This window comes from Lissotriton vulgaris, chromosome 8, assembly GCF_964263255.1.
Source record: "Lissotriton vulgaris chromosome 8, aLisVul1.2, whole genome shotgun sequence".
Taxonomy (NCBI): domain Eukaryota; kingdom Metazoa; phylum Chordata; class Amphibia; order Caudata; family Salamandridae; genus Lissotriton; species Lissotriton vulgaris.
In genome coordinates, this window is record NC_141696.1 from 272,553,209 (window position 1) to 272,575,815 (window position 22,607).

Genomic DNA, 22,607 nt, shown 5'->3' on the forward strand with positions numbered 1-22,607 from the left:
AAACACGTGTCTAATCTCTAAAAATTATTTTTTTTCCCTTTAAGAACATTCCTGTGAATGTCTGTTTTAGTCCGTTCGTATCATCACAGTAAGTTAAAAGGTAACACTCATCTAAAAATAGTTTAAAAATAAAAAGAATTAGTTTGCATAGTTGTACAACCTCTTAGTGAGTATTAGGAAAACATTTGGGAGCCGTTGTTGTCCCTTGTGGTTTAACATCTGCTAAAAACACAGAGCAAAGCCATGGTTACTGAGAATACATAATAGGTACTACTGGAGGCGTGAATCTGCTAATATGGTAAAGACACTACATATGATGGCTTAATGGTCCTGGAACACATGGGGCCCAGAGATAGTCTGTGTAAAGAATGAAGCCATGGTCAACTGCTATTTGATGGAACAGAGGAGTCGGTCCTCCCATTTATTGTTGACCATTGTTTACTTACTGGCTTCTCTGGTTGTAAATCTTCTTACTGCTCTTGTCATGAACTTGGTAAACCGAATATTGAGCATTGGGTTGTCCGGGCTCATTGATGCAAGTATAGCTTGTCTGCATGTGCGAATGCCGAGTTTATTCCATTCGCTCTTTAACATGATCTTCCGGTCGTCGAGAAGTGCAGGACAAAGACATGCCACATGCTCGATTGATTCCTTGCTATTCCCACACCCCCTGCACAATACATTGGTATTCACTCGTTGGCAGCTCGGCAGGTGATACAGGAATGGCGATTCGCCCATTCTGAGGGCCATGAATCTTTTTTTCCACAGCGCAGAGTAAGTACATGACAGGTATGGGGCCATAATCCCTGGCTTGAACCATGATACAATTGTCAAAGCGAGCTCACATTCGGCCAGTTGAGCTCTGTCCGAATAAAAGGACCAGAGGCAGACATTCCTTTAGAACTGGATTTTGAGTGCCTGCTGCGATGGGTTCAAATTCCAGATATTTTCAAAATCCAGGAGTTTTAGGGAGTCTTGTAGATGGCGCCGGTATGATCTACCAAGCTGACCGACTGAGATTTCCTGCCACAGGAGTGCCTCCAGGCTTTCTTTTCTGGAGCTACGCAACTTATTACACAGCCTGATGAATGCTCCAGCCCCTACTGCTAGGTGATCTTGAAGGTCAAACTCAAGACGTATTTGAGCAGGGGATGAGGATTCCGGAAGGCTGAATGCTTGTTTGAATGTTCTTGTTGTTATTTTATTCACAAGACTGTTGTCCTTCCCTTGCATAATCTCCTGGCAGTAGGGGAGGAAGCTGGTAATTTTTGCCTTCATGACAGTTATGAGCGGGGTCAGGGATGGCCAGGAAAGTTGTCTGGCAAGGATCTTAAAGGCAACCTGGATTGACAGGGCTTTAGCTTCTACCTCATCTCTGTGTTTGGAGAAAGAGCCCCTTCTGTCCATGTGGACCCCCAGGTACTTATAAGAGATGGCTTTATCTACACTTTTACCGTTGTATAACTAACTACCGCCTCTGTATTTCCTTAACCCAAAGGTAATTGCCCTTGTCTTTGTTAGGTTTAGTTCTAGTTTGTTTCTGATGGTGTAAAGGGACAGTTGATCGAGGAGTCTCTGCAAGACAACCCTGTTATGGCTTAGCAGTACTAAATCGTCCGCGTACAATAAGTTACTAACTCTTACCCCGGCGAGTTTTGGTGGGTGAGAATTAACTTTGTCGAGTGACTCTGGCAGGTCGGAAATGAAGAGGTTGAAAAGAAGTGGCGCTAACACTCAGCCTTGTTTCACTCCGCGTGATGTTAGTATTTTCCTTGAAGTGTGTGATCCGTCCCTAAGTTTTATGCGGATCCAAGTGTTGGTGTGTAGCGCAATTATAGCTCGTAGAAGCATTGGTGGAATCCCCCATTTCCGCAATTTGAGCCATTGTAGGCTTTGAGGCACGCGATCAAAGGTGGCCTAAAAGTCCACGAAGCAGCCGTGCATAAACATTCCTGAGGCAGCCGCTTTGTCCAACAGGACAGATATTGCGAGCCAGTTTGTTGTGGTGCCTGATTTTTGCACAAATCCTGTCTGATTAAAAGGTATTAGAAGATTTTTTGTTGCCCAGGATGCCAGATCATGAAGAAGCAGTTTGGCGTAGTATTTCGATTTTACATCCAATAGGGTAATCATCCTATAATTTTTCGGGTCTGATCTCTTGCCTCCTTTAAAGATTGGATGTATGATGGCGCCACACCATGATTCTGGTAATTCTGAGTTAGACCAGCAGTGGAAAAAGAGGGGTGCCAGTTGATGGACCCAGAATTCTGTGTCTTGTTTAAACAACACCTGTGGTAGGCCGTTCGGCCCTGGGGCTCCATCAGTGCGACCCTCAGTAATGATTCGAACTATTTTATCCATGGTAATTTTTAAGTTTGTAACTGCATGGTCAGGTGGTTCTAAAGACAGAAGCGAGGATTTAGTATTGTTTGCCAGTGGCATCATTGTGTTGCATTCAACTTTTTTCTTTGATGAGGCTGCATCCGTTGTGCCCAGCGTTCGGCAGCAATTGGGTTGTTGGACCATTGCCAGTGAATTGACAGGAGGACCAGCTTTTTTTTCTTGTTCCTCAAAATGCGTTGGTAAATAAAGTACCCATTCGGCTTCAGGGATATTAGCGCTGCTTAGACCTTCTTGCTTGTGTACTTTGGAGTTGACAAGTGACCAGAAAGCTTTTGGATTATGACTTTTATTTGCTTGTATCAGTTTTAACCAAAACTGTTCAGAGTGTTTGTTTTTTTCGTGAAATATTGCTTGTCGAAGTGCTTTCTGGGCGACCTCGTAGTTATTGAATTTATGATCTTCCCCTGGATACCTACGGACTTGTCTTAGCTCTTTCGCTGCAGCGACTATTCCGCCGCAGCGCTAACGGTCGCAGGCGCTCGGGTGAGCTGCGTGGGTGACAGAACCGTTCCGTCATGGCTCGCGGGTGAGCTGTGCTCCTGACGGAACGGTTCCGTCACGGCCCCACCCACTCAATTAAACGCGCCGCGCAGGCGCGAAATCAGCGCCGTGCAGGCGCAGCGGCCGGGCCGTGACAGAACCGTTCCGTCATGAGCACAGCTCACCTGCGAGCCGTGACGGAACGGTTCTGTCAATAGCCTCGAAGAGGTTAACATACTATTACGTTTTGATTTTAATTTCTTGATTTCATCTGTTGTTGTTGCTGGATTGCGTTTTTTCGTGTTTCCTGAGGTCCAGGCAAAGTTTTTAAGCAGTTCCTGGGGGAAGCGGTCCCATGCCGTAACTGGTGATAATTCATTGGTGCTCCTTTGGTTTTTGCAAGACTGTACATTTACTCATTATTAGTGGTATAATTGGATCTGACCATTTTAACCTTTTGAGGTTTTCAGTATAATCTTCTCCTGAGGTTTGGTTGGTTACGGCGTGATGTGCTAGATTAGATGACATTATGATCACTTGAGGACGGTAATCACTGTCACCTCGAGCAACTATGGTGTAATTCTCGATCAGGGGGAAGAGTGCCTTGTTGCAAACGGTGTAGTCTAGGAAGGAATGAATAAGGCCATTTGACCTTGTCCAGTTCGGTGGGTTATCCTTAGGGAAATGACCATTCAAGATTATGCAACCTAGGGCACTGAATTGGAGAACCATATATTCACCAACTTTACTATATTTGTTGCCGGATGGTTTTGTTTGTTCGAGGATGTCAGGCCACGGGGCCACGTATTCTTCTGGAAGTTCTTGAAAAAGATTTGTATTATAGTCGCCGGATACTAGACAAGCTGGTCTGTTGTAATTACTTTCTAGATAATAAACAACAAAAGAGTGAAAAAAAGTATGACGCCTCAAATGAAAACTCCTATGAGGGAAAACGTGTAACCTGCTGAAAAAACACATAGAAGTTAATTGTAAAAAGAACCCTCACTCACCAACCTAGTGGTGACATGCTTCATCATTGGGTTCCCACTGGAAGGACCTAGTTTGGAAACCCTTAGTCCTATGTAAATTTGGTCGGTCAAATTTACATAGGACTAAGGGTTTCCAAATAACCAAACCTATCTATAAGTCCAAATATCACCTGTTTTTAACCAATGCGGGTTGGACTATTAATAAAGTAGTTGACAGTCACAACTACGCATGTTTTAAACTTTTTTGCACTCACTTTGCACTATTTGTTTTTTTCACCACATCAGCACACAAAAGAACCAGCTCCGCTGTAAACAGGCGTTAAAGCACACTGGAAGGACACTAGGTCCTCCCAGTGGGAACCCAATGATGAAGCATGTCACCACTAGGTTGGTGAGTGAGGGTTCTTTTTACAATTAACTTCTATGTGTTTTTTCACCAGGTTCCACGTTTTCCCTCATAGGAGTTTTCATTTGAGGCGTCATACTTTTTTTCACTCTTTTGTTGTTTATTATCATTGATACTAGGGGTAAAAGAGTGAATATTTATGCCCTGACTCTCCTGTTGTTTGAACTATTACTTCCTAGATTACACAAAGCCTGAATTAGATGATTGAACTTCATATTTTTATCCTTGGTACTTGGTAAGATGTAAATGTTGATCAGGATCAGTTGGTCGATGTATTTGGTATTATCTATCCTTTTCCCAGAGATCCAATCTACCCTGAATGTCATTTTTACAATGTTGACATTAAGTTTGACTGAAATATAGATTGAAAGACCGCCGCTGGGTCGACTGGATTTATATAACTTCTGAGCTGGGACTCTGTATTCCAGGTATCCTTCTATTGGAAGACTGACCAGAGACCATGTTTCCTGCATTAGTATGATCTCATGGGTTTTTAAGAACTTTATCACATCAGTGGATTGAAGTTTTGAGGTAAGACCGTTGATATTCCATGAGCATACTGAGAGATGGGGTTGAATACCTGTTCAATTTTGGTTATCCCTGTCCAGGGCCCAGTCAGACACCGTCATTTTAACCTCCTCTGTTTCAGGGCATATTGCCTTTCCTGGGGATCAGCTTTTGGCAGATCTTAGTATTGAAAGGGTTGATGGGCCTGGTTGTTCTAATAAGGCTGGTGGATTTGCAAGAACTGATGGGTACCGCTGTTCAAGTTGTTGGGCTATTTTAATTCCCCATGTGTTGAGTAAGTCAGACATTAATAAATCTTGCTCCTTAATTGCTACAGTTGAAAAAGTGATTAATGTTGGTTCAGAGAGTTGGTTATTTCCAATAGGTTTGCATTTGATTGATGTTGTATCATTGGATTCAATATGGCGGAGTTCGGGGATATTTTTGAAGAGTTTCAAGATGTTCCCCCTGTTCAGGATGTCAAGAGGTCCTTGGGTGTAATATTCAGGGATAAATAACAATTTTATTTTTGTATTTGTTGTTGTAAAGACCTGACCTGAGGTCTTATGATTCTTTTTATCTATTGTCTGTGGTAAATCAATTCTCATTTGGGTATAGTAACTGTAGCTTCTGACCCACTTGTTCTTCTTGGGGTTGGGGGCCCTTGAACCTGGAGGGATGTTTGCCCGTTTGTATTGTGTCCCAATTCTTGAATAGTGTTATTTGGAAGTTCTCCTTGCATCTTGACCTGTACTCGTCCTCATGCTGGTCTATCATTACCCTATTTTAGTTTTCTCTTGATAAATTGGCCATGTTTGTTGAAGCTGTCGGGTCTTCTGGTCTAATCATAGCAATATGAGGCAATGTTTCTGGTTTGATAGCTCTTTCCGGGTCATCTAAAGTCAGGTGGTGTAGAGACTTTACTAAGACCTCGCCCCTAGCCGCCGATGAATCCTTATGGTTTTTGCTGAGGATGGGTGAAAATAGCGTCTTACTGATTGCCTCTGTAGTTGCTTGCGGAGAGGAATTTTGTGGTGGTGAAAAAGTGTTATCCGAACTCGCAGAGTTGGTTGAACTGCGACGTGTATTGTCCTTTTCAACATGGGGTGGACCACTGTGCTGCGTTTATTGCGTTTTTTCCTTAGTCTCTTCCTTTCCCTTTTGCTTAAGTATTGGTTTTAGGGGGGTTTAATCATTGGTCTCGATCTCGGGACCACGTCTCGGGTGTCAATGTCTTGCTTTATCTCAGACGTAGATGCTATTTATGTTTTTACGTGATATTGTTTTTATTATTTCATTTGGTGGTTTGAAAGATGCTGGACTCTTTAGGAGCCACTTGCTTATCTGGGGATGTTACTGATACTGGGACGTAGGTCAGTTGAGTGCTCGGTTTTTGCTGGTAAGGCCTTGTTAACCTTGCTTGTTTTATTCTGGTTTATGTTTTGATCATTAGCTTTATAAATAGTTACATTGTTTGTGGGCAAACATGTACGATGTGGTGTATCATGTGAACCTGATGGTAATTTCCTTATTTCTGTCAAGACCAGGGTAAGGAGCTGGGGAAGCGTTGACAGGCTATCGATGATTGGTGAGCAGCAGCATATCGCTTGGGTCAGGTTGACTTTGGATTGTGCATTTGTAATTAGGGCATTCAGGCCTTCCAATTTGTTGTCAATCCCTGCTGTGTAGACAGCTAATGTGTTTAGAAGGTCAACTTGTAAGTCGAGTTTGTCTGAGTGATAGTTTAATGCAAATACTGTAGATTGCAAAGTTTGTAAAAGCTGGGGCCAGACGGCAATGGGATCAAACACTGTTGACTCGTGACCTTCAGTCTCAATTTTTGTGTTGTTTGATTCTGTTTTGAAAAAAGATAAATCTAGGAGGGAGCGATCATTAGGTTCTCCTTGCTTGGCTTCAGGTGATTCCTGATGGACCAAGACAGGTGGCGTCGTTGGTGTTAACGGTTTGATGGTACCCGGAGTAGTCCTGGTCCACTGTGCTGCTTGTGGAGTAAATTGTATTTTATTTCTGGAGGAGATTGAGTTATCTACATGAGGGTTCATTTCCTGCTGCAGGGATAATCTAGTATTGAGAGGAGTGTCTTCGCTTGAGATTGATATTGGCGCTAAGCATTGATCCTTATTTAGTTGATGAACTTGTTGTAAGGTGAGGGACATGTCACCAGGCTGAGTGGCTGATATTAACCCCTTTTTTTCTGACATCCGGGGTTCGTCTCTTGGGTGGTGACTATCTGTGGATGTGACGGTACCCAGGTTATACAGCTGTTCATGGATCAGGGCCTGCACTTTAATCTGGACTGGAGCAATATCAGGGACTGGGCTAATGAGGACGATGTTTGATTGGGGTTGGTTGAGGTTTGGACTTTAGATCCATGTTTCTTGAAGTAGTCTCTGAGGGTCCTCTTTTCTGGGTCATTAGTAATGTCTTCCTGCGTATTTAGATGTTTGATGGAGGGTACTGGAGAAATTGTTATTTCCATCTTAATAGTATGGCCTGAGGGGCCGGATTCGTAGTCATAATGCTGTGCAGAAGGTGGTGATAGCACCTGGGGGTGTTATTGCACCATCTCCTGTTCCCCGGGTGATTCTATGAGGTCTTTATTCGTCTTCTTGCAGGTTTTTGTTGTTTCTTTTTTAAGCCTACCAGACCGTATTGTAATGTAACTGGAATTTGGGTGGCTGGAAAGGTTTTTTGGCTTCCTTGTGAAGTGGGTGATCTTACCGGGGGCTCTTATAGATTGCTGGGATACTGCAGGACTCTACTCGTTTTTGTTGTTGTTTGTGCGGTGGGAGATCAGGCGTGCAGAGTGCACTAACCTATGCAATGGGTCCTGCTCGATCCCTCTTCTCGACCTCCTCTGAACTTCCAAACCCACTCTGCACGTTGCCTGCAGCCCTGCAGCCCACAGTTCTCCCACAACACCGCCCCGCCTCGCCTCACCTCCAGCCGCAATCACTCTCCCTGTGGCGTTGTCATTCCGGCAGTGGTAGCAGGGGTGACAGGGGTGGCTGGGAAGCCTCTCCTGCCCGTCTACCTTGGGCAGCACTATCTTCCCACGTTCTACTCTACAGCGGCTCCCAGCGTATCTCTTTGTGGCTGCGGCACAGCTCACACACTCCGATCGCGGTTGGCCGCAGCCTCCTCCTGAGCCCGCCGTGCGCTGCGCTCTCCTTTCGCGGCTCTCAGCAGCTCCACGCAGGATACGAGGCAGTGGTGGCGGTCTGCAGGTGTACCGCCCTTCCCTAAATCTTTCCGTGTGCTACCCGCACTCCGGCTGCGAGTGGGCGTGCTAATCCTGGTGTCCTGGTGTGGTTGCAGGTAGGGAGCTCTGGCTGCTGCTGCTTCACTCGCTTCCAATGGTTCCAATGGTCCCACAGCAATGAGTGTGTCGACTTAAGAGCAATTTATATGGCCAAGACAACCGTACTCAAGATGTAAGGGTTCAGAATTAAATTAAGCCTTCCACTTTTGAATTAGGGCGCAATGAACTGTCACATCAGTATGCACATTTTTTTAAAATCCAAAACCAAAGAGAGATCTCCGTTTTATGACTTGTACATCATACACATGTCCATATATGCTAATGTCAAAGACATTTCTTTTTACATTATTCCATTGCCACGTACACTTGGAAACAAACTCTGTGTATCTGTTGGTAATGTAATCAGATCAATAGCATGGATTATGCAGCAGATATTTCCACTTTCATCACTTCACATTCTGGAAGACCTATGCACTATCTTCAAACTGTATAAGCCATTTGCTAAAGATGCCTGAAAGGCAATAGTTCCATTCAGCATACAACCTGTATTCCGCAAACCAACTCGGGTCTAAACCTAAGAATCAAATAAGGCACAAATATGACCAACTTGAAACGTCTCAGCTTCAACTCTAGACATGGTAAACTTTTCTTATGTTGAGCACCGAAGTTAATTGCTTCTTTTTATGGCACCGCCCAGTAGCTGACGAGAACAATGTACCCTTTTTTCACCACTTGTTTCCCTCAAAAGTGGTTGCAAACGATAAAAGGTTTGAAACATAAAGATCTAGTGGCAGAATATAATGATCTTAAAAGGGCCATAGGTCGTGTGTAGTCTGATATTAATTTCAGTGCTCAGAGGGACCATTGGGAGTGTGCTATCAAACATCATCTTCCTCGGTCGGGTTTGATCTTGAAAATGGTTACATCAGAATGATCCCCACTGAGAAATACTTTTGTAAATGTTATTTAGCACACAATAGTTCTGGCCCATGATATCATGGTTACAATATTCTAGTACCATACACTTGAAAAAAAAGTAGTATGTTTAAAGCTGACAATACAGGTGGTGTCAGTCGTAAACATTTGCTTATGGCCAGAAATGGCTGTATGAGTGCCCGGGATTAGGAAAAGGATTCACAGCAGGTGTATATCAATTTACAGTGGCTACAACAAAACATTTCTGAATGCCCATAAACATCTCAGTTTGAAGGCATTCGCAAACTATTCTGACCCTTTCCCTCCCAAGAAATAGTCAGGGATTTACTCCTGTAAAAGGCTTGAGTAAAACTGTTTACATGGAGAAAAAAAAGGTGATTGAATAGCAACACATTTAAATAACATTCACTTGTATAATTTCATAGCAAGGTCACAGAACAAGACGCGTTCCTGGTAAAGGGTGTCTTATCCTATGTACAACCCACCCAAACAATATATGTTCGTCATTCAGGGCCTGCCTCGTTAACTGAAGGCTACCCCCCAAACACTCTTTTGATACGTTTACCTTACTCTGCGACAATATGTGGGATTTTATATTTTTGATCGAAACATGGCTGAAGGAAATATCTGCCCGAGCCCTAGCTTTTGCCATTCTCTCTGGATATTGTATCCTACATGTTCAAAGTAAATGTAAACAAGAATATACAATGCAATAGGTCTTGCATTATTAAAGTTTGAGCTATTGGCATTACTCCTAATATTGCAACACCAATAGCTCAAACTTTAATAATGCAAGACCTATTGCATTGCAAATGCTTGCTACTTTAGAGGGTGTGCTGTTATGGCCAGAACTGCTGACTTTGGAACTAGAGTCCGAGTCCTGCCATCGCCTACACATCCTGTGATTTTGGGCAAATCACTCACTCCCCTGTGCCTAAAAAAGAATCTAGGGGCATATTACCAAGCAATAGCGATCAATAGCGATAATTATCGCTATTGCTTGGTTAGAGACAAAAATTTACCACTGAGCTGCGGCGATTTTTACCGCAAATAAACCTTGGTATTACCAAGGTTTAACGCAAATGCGATAAAAATCGCTGCAAAGCATGAATATCGCTGAAAAGTCAGCGATATTCATGCATTACGAGCTAATGCTCTTAGCCATGCCTCCCATTGGATAACATGGCTAAGAACTGCTCAGGGCAGGTGTTAGCTTTTGGAGATATTCGCGCTTTGCGCGAATATCTCCAAAAGTTGGTAATAGGAGATAGCGATGTTAGCGACTGTTTTCAGTCGCTAACATCTTGGCACGCCCACTTTGCATGTCATTAGTGATAAATATCACTGACATGCAAAGTGGGGCCCAAGATGGTCGCTATCTCCTACTAGCTGTCGCTAACTGGTGTTAGCGACAGCTTGGTAATAGGGAGATAATTTTATCTCCGCTTTCTTGGCTTTTAAAGCCAAAAAAGCGGAGATAAACCCCCTTGATAATATGCCCCCTAGTCTTGTGTAATGTAACTCATGTTCCTGTGAAGCGCTCCAGTGCCCTTGATCCGAGTTCGTACTAGGTAAAACTGCAAAAAGAAAAAAAATGCTTGTTAACCTTGTGTTAGTAAGACAGTGAATTAAAAAACGTATAGGACTTCCAAGGTAAACTGAATAGCCACCAGGCTCGCAACACCCATTGGACTCAAGGGGCTTCAGCCTCCCCCGTCGTGTGTGGCAGCCCGGGATCAGAGAGCTTCCCTGGCGCACACACAGCCCCACCCGAGTACTTCACAGGTCTTTAAAAGACAATTTGCATGTTAATGAGGCCTTGCTGTTGTTTCACCCCTTCTAAGAGCCCCAGCAGCTCCACTCTGCATGTTGCTTAAAGGTTCAGCCACCCCCCTAAATTTTTTCTTAGCCCCCCCTCGAAATTTGGCTCTAGTTGCGCCTCTGATAGCCACACTCGACAGCCATAAAACCAATCTCTGTGACAAGGACTCTGGATAGGCCATACTCTTGTCAACTGGCCTAAGTGAGGAAAAGACACCATGATGAACCATGCCACTAATGTGGGTGCGGGTTTTCCGTGGGTCCTTGATTGCATCTTAAAAAGAAAAAAAGCAGGTTAGTAGACGGACCATATTCAGGAAGTAAAACATTTCCACAAACCGTAATTTAAAGTAGCAAAGGAAGAACTTTTTAGCCTGCTAGTTAAGGACTTTAGGCCTGTGTTTGGTGAGTTTGCTAAATAAAAGGCAAACATTTTTTGACTAGAATAATAAACACTGAATGTCAGCAAGGGCCGATTTTCAAAATAGCGGGAATATTTGACGTTCTTTTCAGTGAGATAACTTTGGTCCCATTCCTCATAGCACTGTGATGATCTTCTCCAGAGGGACGGAGCATTCCCAGATGAGCATACAACCGCTCTACACTGTTCAATGGTACAAGAACAACTCCAAAAGTACAACCATCTTAGCGATATATACGCATTTTTTAAATGACAGATTCAATCTAAACAGACTCCCTACTGTATTCATCTGTGTATTAAATTGGGCAATAGCAACGAGGTACATGCTAGCTTTCTGATTAAAGATGGAGACCAGCAAAAATATATTGCTGAGTTGTAGAGGGTCCGAAGCCATGAAAATCACAATTTTCTCATTGCGTCCAAAAGAAGAAGAGATATTGGAAATTCAAAAAGTCTTCCTTCTTTTGCCTTCGCACTCTACGGAATCTAGGGGCATATTATCAAGGGGGTTTATCTCCGCTTTTTTGGCTTTAAAAACCAAGAAAGCGGAGATAAAATTATCTCCCTATTACCTAGCTGCCGCTAACACCAGTTAGCGACAGCTAGTAGGAGATAGCGACCATCTTGGGCCCCACTTTGCATGACAGTGATATTTATCACTAATGACATGCAAAGTGGGCGTGCCAAGATGTTAGAGACTGAAAACAGTCGCTAACATCGCTATCTCCTATTACCAACTTTTGGAGATATTCGCGCTAAGCGGGAATATCTCCAAAAGCTAACACCTGCCCTGAGCAGTTCTTAGCCATGTTATCCAATGGGAGGTGGATAACATGGCTAAGAGCATTAGCTCGCTAAAGCATGAATATCGCTGACTTTTCAGCGATATTCATGCTTTGCGGCGATTTTTACCGCATTTGCGTTAAACCATGGTAATACCAAGGTTTATTTGCGGTAAAAATCGCCGCAGCGCAGCGGTAAATTTTTGTCTCTAACCAAGCAATAGCGATAATTATCGCTATTGCTTGGTAATATGCCCCCTAGACACCAGAACTACCATTGGTTGGTGTGGTTCGAGCAACACATATTCAAAATACATGTCTATCGTAAGAACTCAGAAGCTCCACTCACTAGCATGTATGGTACTATACAGAAACACACAACTAAAATCAAAGTAAAAAAAAGTAAAACTCAGGGAAAGGGCTTTGGGGTAAGGCACGTGCCTTTTAAAAAGCAATGCTAGAATTTGCAAAGCAAAATTAGATTAGGAAAAAAAGCACTAGGCCCAGGCAGTGTAATTTCAAAAGACAAACTATGAGAGCCAAACAAAAACGGTATTTTAACAATTGCTCAAGGGATAATATTCTCCACATTAAGTGAAACACTGTGGGAAATTGTGCATCCTGAACTGTTCCTAGCAAACCAAGTTCTTCCTGAGGTCGCAGTTGGCATTCCAGAGATCTTGGTTACCAACTGCACTGCTACTCTTTGATGAAATGTGCCAATCTGCAAATTGCTGTTGGCACTGGCAGGGCACACCACTGTAGGTTAAAGAGGCAAAATATTGCAACAAAATCAGCATTGTGAGCACAGCTTAATGAGACTCTAGGATAAATTATTAACCTTTGTTATGAGAACTCGATTTGCACTAGGCTGGTTGCCCAACACTTAGGGGCCCATTAGGATGTCGGGCGGATTGCCCCCACCAGGCTGGCGGTAGCCACCGCCGGCCTGGGAGTGGCAATCCGCCCCACATCGTCTCCTGAATTACCCCGCCATATTAGAATGGCAGGGGGGACCACGGCGGGCGGAAAGACCGTCTGCCGCTTTTTCACCCTGGTCGCCTTGCGGCCGGGGGGGGAGGGGGAAGGATTAATATGGTGCCAGCCATATTACAATGGGCTTCTGGTGATGCCTTTCCGCGGCGGCGATGCCGCCACCAAAAGGCATGCAGTCTTAACTCTGGTGGAGAGGTGGGGGTGCACACGGGGAGGGTACCTGTTGTAACCCCCTTCATTTGCATTAACAAAGTGGCAGGCGGTGCCTGCCGCTTTGTTCATGCAAATGCAATAATACATTTATAGCATTGTGGCGGGCAGTGCAGAGAGCACCGCCCGCCACAATGCTATAAATGCAGGATTTGCCTGCCACTGTGGTGGGCACATCCTAATACCCCCACGGGACCTCCACCCTAATGGCGGGCAGTCCCGAATTCCGACAGGATGGCGGGCGAACAAAGTCCGCCTGTCATCCTAATGAGCCCCTATGTTAGGTAATATCAGAACTTAGAATCAGATATCAGGTGATCGTTTCAAATATCATCAGGCCCATCCTATATGGAAAGTCGGGTTCTTGAGATGAGGCAGGGGAGTAATCATGATGACGATTCAAGGCTCCTAAGACCAAAAGACCTGTCAGAGTCAGGCCTCCAAGTACAGTTTATGTGACCACCAGATCAATCACATGAAGACAAAATGTTGTAATAGATGTCAACAGGCAGGTACAACAAATGTTGACTGCCACCTCTGTAAGAGTACACCAAGCCCGTCATATGAAGGCCGCCTCATGCATTAAATACCGGGACAGCAAGACCCATCACATGCATCAGATGAGGGGTCAGCCAAACTCATCAGAAGAGGAGGAAAAGCCGATCAGCCAGACAGGCATCAGAGATGTGCACTGCTGTGGGTGGCAAATGTGGACTCCATCACCAACAGAGAAATACAACAGGCCTATCAGATGCAGACCTCAAGGTGCATCAGATAAGAGCTACAACACTCACCTCAGACCATCATTATAACCAACACCACCAGGTGCATAAGGCATGGACTACAAGGCCCATCAGATGAAGCGGAAGACTCATCAGATATCAAGGACGACCTCTCAAGTCCCAAGGCCCTTCAGACGCAGACCACCAAGTGCAGTAGAAGGCCTGCCATATCCATCAGTCGACAACACCATGTCCACCAGATTTTGGATACCAGCTCTGAAATGGCCTTACGACTCACTGGAAAAACCCTTGTAGACTATAGGAGGGTTGAAACAACTAAGACCCGGAAGTAGTCTCTTATTCCATGAGTTTCTTTTCGTAACTGTCTTTGAAACCTATGTTTTATCACATACATTGAAAACATGTGTAGTGCAATGTATCTTTTAGGCCAATTTGAATAAAGCATTCTTATAAAATAAATTTGTAGGTGTGCCCTTCTGTGAAATATTTTCTAATGTCATTCATGAGGCACTTCCTCCGCTAACTCTCTGTGTGACATCTAGGTGGGAATGTAGATGCTTGGACTGTTTGTACTCCCTTTAGGACCAGACATGTTTCTCTACAAGCGTCCTACTGCCCTTTGGTCAAGAGTTTCTTGTATGTTCACAGGTATTTACCTACTGTGATGCAACTGCAGTTTGTTTTTCATTTTATTTCAGCTTTCCAGTTTTTGCCGTTGCTATTTTAGTGACCTTTGCACAATTTGGGGCATGTACTGCTCTTAAGGTCTATTTGCATGCCTTTGTCTGCAGAAAACGGCAAATATCCTGATAAAGTCATGTCTAACCTACAAACCTACTCATGGACTCATAGAGAGAGAGCCATGAGGGGTAGGTATGCTGTTCACCCTGTGTTAGATATACTCTGTACTATGCGTACACGCACACAGGCCTGGTACAAACACAGTTCAGGTGAACATTTATTTTAACACAGCTGAGAACGGGTACATTCCACCGCCTGCAGCACCCAGCAGCACGGTTTCACACTTCTTCAATGATTACTTTTGGAACTTGCGGAGCGTGAAATGGGGAAAAAAAGATGTGAAGGAAATGACAGCCTACCTTTGACTGCTTTCTTCTAAGACGTGCTAACAGTTAGTGATCTATTGGAGCCATGCTGGGACAGGTGCCAGTACTGCCTTGTGAATTAATAGTACCATGACAAGAAGTGCCAATACTAGCTAGCCTGATAAATTATTGGAGCCCTGCTGAGAAGCGCTGCTACTTGCCTTGTGAAATATTTGAGTCCTTTTGAGAAGTGGCACTACTTATCTTGTGAATTATTGGAGTCCTGCTAGGAAGTAACAGTACCGCCTTATGGATCATTGGAGTCCTGCTGAGAAGTACCATTACTGAGTTCTTTAATCTTGAGTCCTGCTGGGAAGTACCAGTACCAGCTCTTGAATTGTTAGAACTTTGCTGACAAGTAACAATTCTAACCTGCAGCTTATTGGAACCCTGCTGAGACGAGCTAATGTTGGCCTAGTGAATTACTGGAGCTGTGCCGGACAGTGGCAGTGAAATAATGCCACTCATCAGCAGACTCTACCTACTGATGTGCTCCAGTCCTGGTGACCACTGCCGGCTACAGAGTGGCAGTATGCAGACGCCATGCTCAGAAGTTTTAGCACTCTCCTTCTGAAGTAGGGTGCCCTCAAAGGAAGGTGGGGGTTCCTCTCCTCACATGATGGACTTAATGGTCCATACTTTACATGGAAGTTCAAGAAAAATTGAGGTGGTATCTCGAGACTGGGTGGGCATTGTTCTGTCATCTGACAAGGTTGTGGTCACAGAATGATGACAGACTTGGTGTCATCTCTAAAGAATAGACACAGATATTATGCAGTTGATAATTATATATAATGGTTTTGGAGGTGTGTAGGGATCTTTACATTGTGAAAGTAAGAGAAATACATTATACTTGAAATAGTGCATAATGGGTAGCAGTGGTGGTGGATACTCTGAGATGGTGGGTGATGGAGGACAGTGAATAACTTGATATAGTGGGGGGTGGAAGGCGGTGGCGATGGACACCTTTAGAGGGTGGGTGCGGAATCATACAGAACAGCAGCGCAACCGGCGGCGAGCAGTGGTGAAGAAACAGTGCTAAACAGAGTGCCCTGAGGCCCCCTACCTGTATCGGCGAAACTGATGATCTCGGAGGTCTGCTGCTGCTGGTCCGACATGGAAGTGGCGTGCCCATCCAGGTTGGGGATCTCAACCCGGCCGTCCTTGCGCACCTTACCTGTGTGCAGCTTGCGCAGAGCCATGACCATGGCCGCCTAGGGCACGGCGTGCGTGATGTTGGGCAACTTGCTCATATGCAGCCGGCGCAGGATGTGCCGCTTCATCCCCTCCAGGAAGTCCCGGTCCAGCCGGCCCACCTCCTCGGGGGGCCTGAACCCGCACGACGAACAGGTATCCTGCTGCGGGAACGGCGGGGGGAAGCCTTAAGGATCCGGTGTGGGGATCCGGCGGCGCACAGCAGGCAGACCAGCAGTTAGGCGAGGGATCCCTCAGCCATGCTGGCCAGGAGAAGAAGAAAGCAAGGCGGCAGGGAGCCCCACTCCTGGCGGCAGCCTCGGCACAGGAGCAGAGGGCGAGCAGGCAGGTCGGCTACCCAGGAAACAGGAGCGACGCGCAAGCCTCTTCAGTGGTCACCGGGTGAGGGAGGTGCAGCCCCTTCCATTTTTATTCTTGGTCACTTTCAATCGACACCTTCTGTTTCAATGTCGCAGAAGCAGTCCGGCTCTGTGTGTCTTAAGGCGACTGTAGTCGCAGAGTGCCTGCACACTTGCAGAGTACAATAATATAAATCCTACAAAGAAGTTGAAAAGCTCTGCTCTGTTTTAAAATGTCTGCTCGGAAAGGTGAGCCGCCGAGTCCGGCAGTTGTTTACAAGCAATTTCAACAAGCATGAAAGAAAAAAAAAGCAAAGCTGCGAGTGGTGCACGCCCGCCCATATGCTTTCAATTATCGCGCCCGGGTCTGGGCACCATAATTGAATCCATATGGTAGGAAATGCGCGTAATAGACACTAATAGGCCATGGGAGGAGCTATGCGCCCGCCTCTGGCCTATTGTGTGCTATCTTTAAAAGGAACGCGCAGGGAAAGGCCAATAGCAGGCCGCATAAGTAAAAAAACATGCATGAGCGTGTTCATTTTCTGGGTCCATTTCGAAAACCCGGACAAAAGGACTCTTGCTGCTTGATCACTGCTGCGCAGTGTAACGCTAGGCGCGAGACTTAATAAAGGGGCAGCAGAGGCAAATAGAGTATATTGAGGGCCTTATTTGTTGCCTCAAGGTAGCTCCCACTTTTCCCTTCTCAGAAGTTCTCATGTGCAGGCCTCCTGATTGCTCAAGCTGCTGCTTTCCCCAACTGTTTGATACCATTGCTTTCTTTTCTCTAGAATAGCTAAATGTTGCCATCCTCAGGGACTTAGATCTACATATGGATGATTTTTATGGGTGCTATCTGTATATGGGCACAGGGAGGGTCGTCACCCGGTGTCTCTGTGCCACAACGGTTCTTGTATCTTCTCTTTTTTTGGGGTGGTAGGCTTATGACTTGTTCCTCTCTTCTTGCGTTGCGAATAGTTTTGCTCTTCTTGTTGCAATGCATACTCATGCAATCCAGACAACGCTGCCAGCCCCAGGGTTGTAGACTTGGAAGCTGTTTATATCTGATTTATGCATCTATTCCACGCTGCCGGCCAATGTGGTTGTAAGCATACAGCTGTGCAATGTCGTAGAATTGTCTCACAAAACGAATAAAAGATTTGTTCCCAAAAATATTAATCAATTAAAGATTTTTATGGCATGACAGTCACCCAGGAAAAGAAGTTACATGGGGGGGGGGGGGGTAAGCATTCGCTCTGAACCTCCTCGATAATTGGCAGGTGTTGGCCGTCCTTGGTGTGAAGTGTGTATTTCAGGTTGGACAGGTGTCTTGCTTAAACCACCCCAACATGCCCACTTGAGCCCTCGCCAGGCTCTGGAATGATGGAGCCCGGCATGGGTGCTACACAGCCTCCAAGGCTCCAATGGCTGGGTCAAGGGCTGCCAATGCTTAGCCAATCCGAGCACTGCTCGAGTTGTGGTGGTGGGACTGGGCCTGAGGGAGGTAAGTGCACACCCAGAGGCAGTAAGTCATGAGTGTTCGTCTCTGTGATGCTGGGCAATCGGCTGTATATGGTAAAATACAGCACGCCCCCTCCCCCCACACAGGTGGATGAGAACCCATAGGGAGCGATGAGTCAAACCCCCATACCTCGAGACAGGAGGCTGAGCAGACCCGGAAGAGCAGCGCATAGGGCTGGGGCTGTTCCGCTGCTGGTGCTGTTGTACAGTGAGGTCGGCTGCCTGGAGACCCTCTGGGTTTTGTCTTTTATTTAGAGGAGAGCTTTGCAGAAACCCTTTACTATAGAAAAGAGTTCTGTGGGGCATGCATGGATATAGCTCCAGGAGGATACCTAAGATAGTTGCACACTTGCTACTAAAATATGCGGTGACCAGTCAGTCATGAGTTTGCATGGCCAAGTGCATTATGAAGAATTGTATAATAACACAATATTCTCTCTCACACTACAAACTAAACTCAGCTCAAAAAGATGTCTACTGGTCTATGGCAAATCCAACCGAAGTGTGGCCTCTATTAACAGACTTGTAATTCCAGCATGAAGTTCTCTAATTTCGCTGTGATGTATCACGATAAGATCTCGATTCTCTCCAGAGGCAGCAGGCAGAAAGCCACAAAGGCACTTTCCTTTTCACTAACCTGAAAATAGATGCTCGGTTTGCAGACAGCAGTGTAGCAACAGTGATTTGAAAACATGACATCCATTTCTTTCTACATGCATCTCCACGTCCTATTTAACAGGGGTCTGTTTCACTCCAGTAAGGTTACATTTCCCAGAAATAAGCACGTTGCTCGTTTATATTTTCCAAGAAACTGTGATATTCTTTATACAGCTTAGAAGCACCCTGCTATTGGGATAGCTGCACATGTCATTCACAGTGACCGTGCATGGAGACTTAAAAGTAACCGTGACCATGTGCAAACTGGCTGGCGATGAATAGGTGTTTACTCTTTGTTCATTCCGCAGAGTTCCCATGACATTCTTTTCTGAAATTTGGGTTTGTTCATTATTCAAACCTGGCTTACACATCAACTAATCATTATAATTTTTTTTAGATTTTTGGTTTTGACCAATCATATCTTTATAAAAAATGCATAAAATAATGCATTGTCTAAAATAATTATAGTTATTAAAATTGTGTCTTTTATCAGTCTCATATTAAATGGGAAAAAGGAAGGCTTGAGAAATTGCAACTAGAGCTTTTTAAGTTATCACATAAAAAACGCAATTGTCATTAAATATGAAACTGACAAATTAAGCAAAGGTTAGATGTGGCTGTTTTACCAGGTTTCCTTATTAGTATACGCATTATTGTAGGTTTCCTAATGTAAAATTCACTAATCATCATAATGTTTATTTTAAAATGTACTAATCAGTGTAACCTCTCTTGAGATGTGTCATCATAAAATTCTGTACAGTGCTCACTACTTCCACCTCCTGTGTCGACTTCAATACCCAAGTCATGATTAGTGCAACAGGTTCTACTCCGTGGCTGTAAAATGTAGTTTAGTTACGTTATATTCCACGAATAGTAATTATTGCATTTCCCCATTTGTGAGGTCCAATATTGCAAATTGAGGCTCTGTAATGCTAAAGACCCTACATATTTTGTTAATAACAGCTCAGGAATATTGGCATCCGCGGTCGATGCTTTGAAATGTCAGCGCACCTAAAACCAGGGTTGGGTAAACAAATTTACCTCCTGGCTCTTCCTCCGCTATCAAAAACTCCCTGCCACTTCTAGGTTCCTATTTTTTCCCTTTGCAACTGTTTCCCCATCTTTCTCTTCCCACTTCTTTTCCCTTTGTGCGCTTCAGTCCGTGTTTCATGAGCAAAAAAAGTGCCTGTCCCCAATGCATACAAATCCATTCAAAGGGATTCGCAGAGGGAGTCCTGCCTCATTATTATACATGAGGTGCACTTTCTGCAAATGGACACTTTGCACTGTAGCAAATTAGTGCAGAAGTCCAGAGCAGTAAAAAGATCGTGCTGCAATGCACAGCTGTGCAAACACATCAAAAGCTCTGAATATTAGGGGCCTCATTTATGAAAGTGACGCATCTCTGCGTGAAAACAGCGATGCGTTACTTTTCACTGCGACCTCTTTGCGAGACAAATGATGCGTCATATTTATAGTATGGTGCATCATGGCACAAGGAGTTACAGATACGTCAGTATTTCTGACGTATCTGTGATGGAGCAAGGATTCGCACGTAAAGCGACTTGCTCACATTCAAGAACCTCGCCTAATCTATAATGTTATTAATCAACCTGTTTGTCATTAATATTGCACTTTCACACTACACGCGGGTGTCCCAGAGATGCTTGCCTATGTGTCTATTAATCGTAATGAGGCTTGCATACTACAGAATTGCTGCTTCTCAGAAATCCAGTCTGCGCATGGGTCGGTCATACCCATGTGATGTGACGCACTCGTAGTTCTGGAGGGATTTTTCGCTCATGCGCAGTATTGCTAATATGGCCGCTTTTGTCTTTAACATGCTCTCTGCTTGCTACTGCCGCCTTTGTCAAGCTGTCTATTTCTGCGTAACCTCTAATGCTATAGATATTATAAAATAAGGGGTGCAGTGTAGCTATTCACGGTGTACAGTGTATTCATTTTTTCTGTGTTTCTAATTTGTTTTCGCTTACTTTTCATGTACCGCGTATTTGTGTTCCTGGGAGTGGGGAGCCGATCCATCTTTGAAACCCATGTCACCCTAATCACGTGATGAGGGAAAACCCGAACTGCGCAGAAGTAAAACTAATCCAGCTGGCTTCCGAAGCTGAGTTGCTCCTGGGGACCTGCACCCTGAACCAGCGAGAAGAAGCTGAAATGCACCTGAAGATGATACATTTTGTTAGTTCAATGTATGGACTATTGTTCTCTTCACACGTATGCCATGGGAACTGGAATGTAAGGGGTGGGTACAAAAAATTTAATATTAATTATGGGGACACAGAATTTTAGGTGGTGACAATGACCTAAAAACCTCTCTTGACCAATCCGAAGTGGGGGATCCTGTCACTTGCAACATTGGTGGGTGGTCTAGGGACCCGAAAACAGTATAACTAGCCTAGTTTTAGCTAGAGAAATTGTCCGACTTGTCCGAGTAGCTGACCTGTCACCGACCCTACGAACTCTATAGGTGATTGATACAGAGAGCTGCGGAGCACTCTGTCCGTAATTTCAACAAACTCCAAGGGGTGGAATAGTTTAAGTGCTGGCGAAGCACTTTGCTGGGAGATTGGAGAACCCAATCGGGGTTACTGGCGGATTCCGTGCAGTGAGGGAGTAGCGCAGGCGTTGCATCCGAAGCTGCAGGTGTTGGTCGTGTCCTTTGGTGAGCCCAGTCCTGATCCAAATCCTGAGGGGTATCCTGTCCTGACTGTCCATGAGCTGTACCTGCTCGCCTACTGACATCCTAAGTCCTTGAGGGTCCTTGTCCTTGCCTTTTCCCAAACTGACCCGTGGCCGGGGTTAGTCTTCATTCTCGTCCTAGGTAAAGACATATTTGTGGGTGTCCGTCTATCTATTCTTTTTCCTTCTTTAAAGCATCCTTGCCCATGGTATTCTCTCTGTCATCTCCATTAGACTTATATGCAAACTGTTTATTAGCTATGTTCCAATTTTTCCCCTACCTGTAGGACAGTATTTGAAACTGTTTTACTTAATTAGTGTGATCTAATTTTACTTATGTTTAGAATTTATGCGTGAAATAGCATTTAGACTAAGATCAGATTGAATCACTTATAGGACTTTAGCAATTCACTGACTAATATGTTTTAAACTCACCTACCTTAGTATAAGCCTGAAACTGAACAGCATGTTCCCTGTTACCCTTACCCAGTAGTTTTCCACTCGCACTCAATGGTGCTTGCTCTCATTCACAGTTACATTATAGTTATAATTCTGATTATTAATATTCTAATCTGTATTAGTTTTATCCTCATGGCACTCTGATGTAAATTTATTATATAAAATCTTTAAAACCCTTCAGGTGTCTGTGGTCATTATAAAGGTAAAAGTGCTATTGAATGTATAAGGTTTTTGTTATTATTATCTCCTGTCCACTGATAGCTCCTGATCCGTCAGGAAAATAGGTACCTGTGGTAAGTCAGGTACTCAGGAAATAGTGGTAAGTAAAACACATAGAATTACTGATAGTAGTGTGTAAAATCGCTCGATTCACAAAAATTCTGTCATTAAACACGTCATGGGCCCAATGCGTGTAAATTGGTAAAATAAGGAGTCGGGAGACCTGCGCGCTCTATCAGTAATTTTCTGGTAGCAGTAGTATGGTTAGGACTAGTTAAGATAGGTAGATAAGATAGTTTTTAGGAACTGTGAAAAATAAAATGTGCTGCTAAAAATTTATTGCTGCTAAAAATAAGGTTATTTGCATTTAAATGTTATAAAATGTTTTAAAATTGAGATTTATGGAATGCTG

At 44.3% G+C, this 22,607-nt stretch overlaps 1 protein-coding gene across 1 annotated transcript; it reads right to left on the reverse strand.

Annotated features, from left to right (window-relative positions):
• Positions 1-3,258: 3,258 nt before the first annotated feature.
• On the reverse strand, positions 3,259-16,291 carry LOC147696959 (inhibin beta B chain-like). Its single transcript, XM_086936093.1, has 2 exons — positions 16,150-16,291; positions 3,259-3,767 (listed from the first exon to the last, which is right to left on the reverse strand). The coding sequence occupies exons 1-2, from the start codon at positions 16,289-16,291 to the stop codon at positions 3,259-3,261; spliced, it is 651 nt and encodes a 216-aa protein (XP_086792219.1).
• Positions 16,292-22,607: the final 6,316 nt, after the last annotated feature.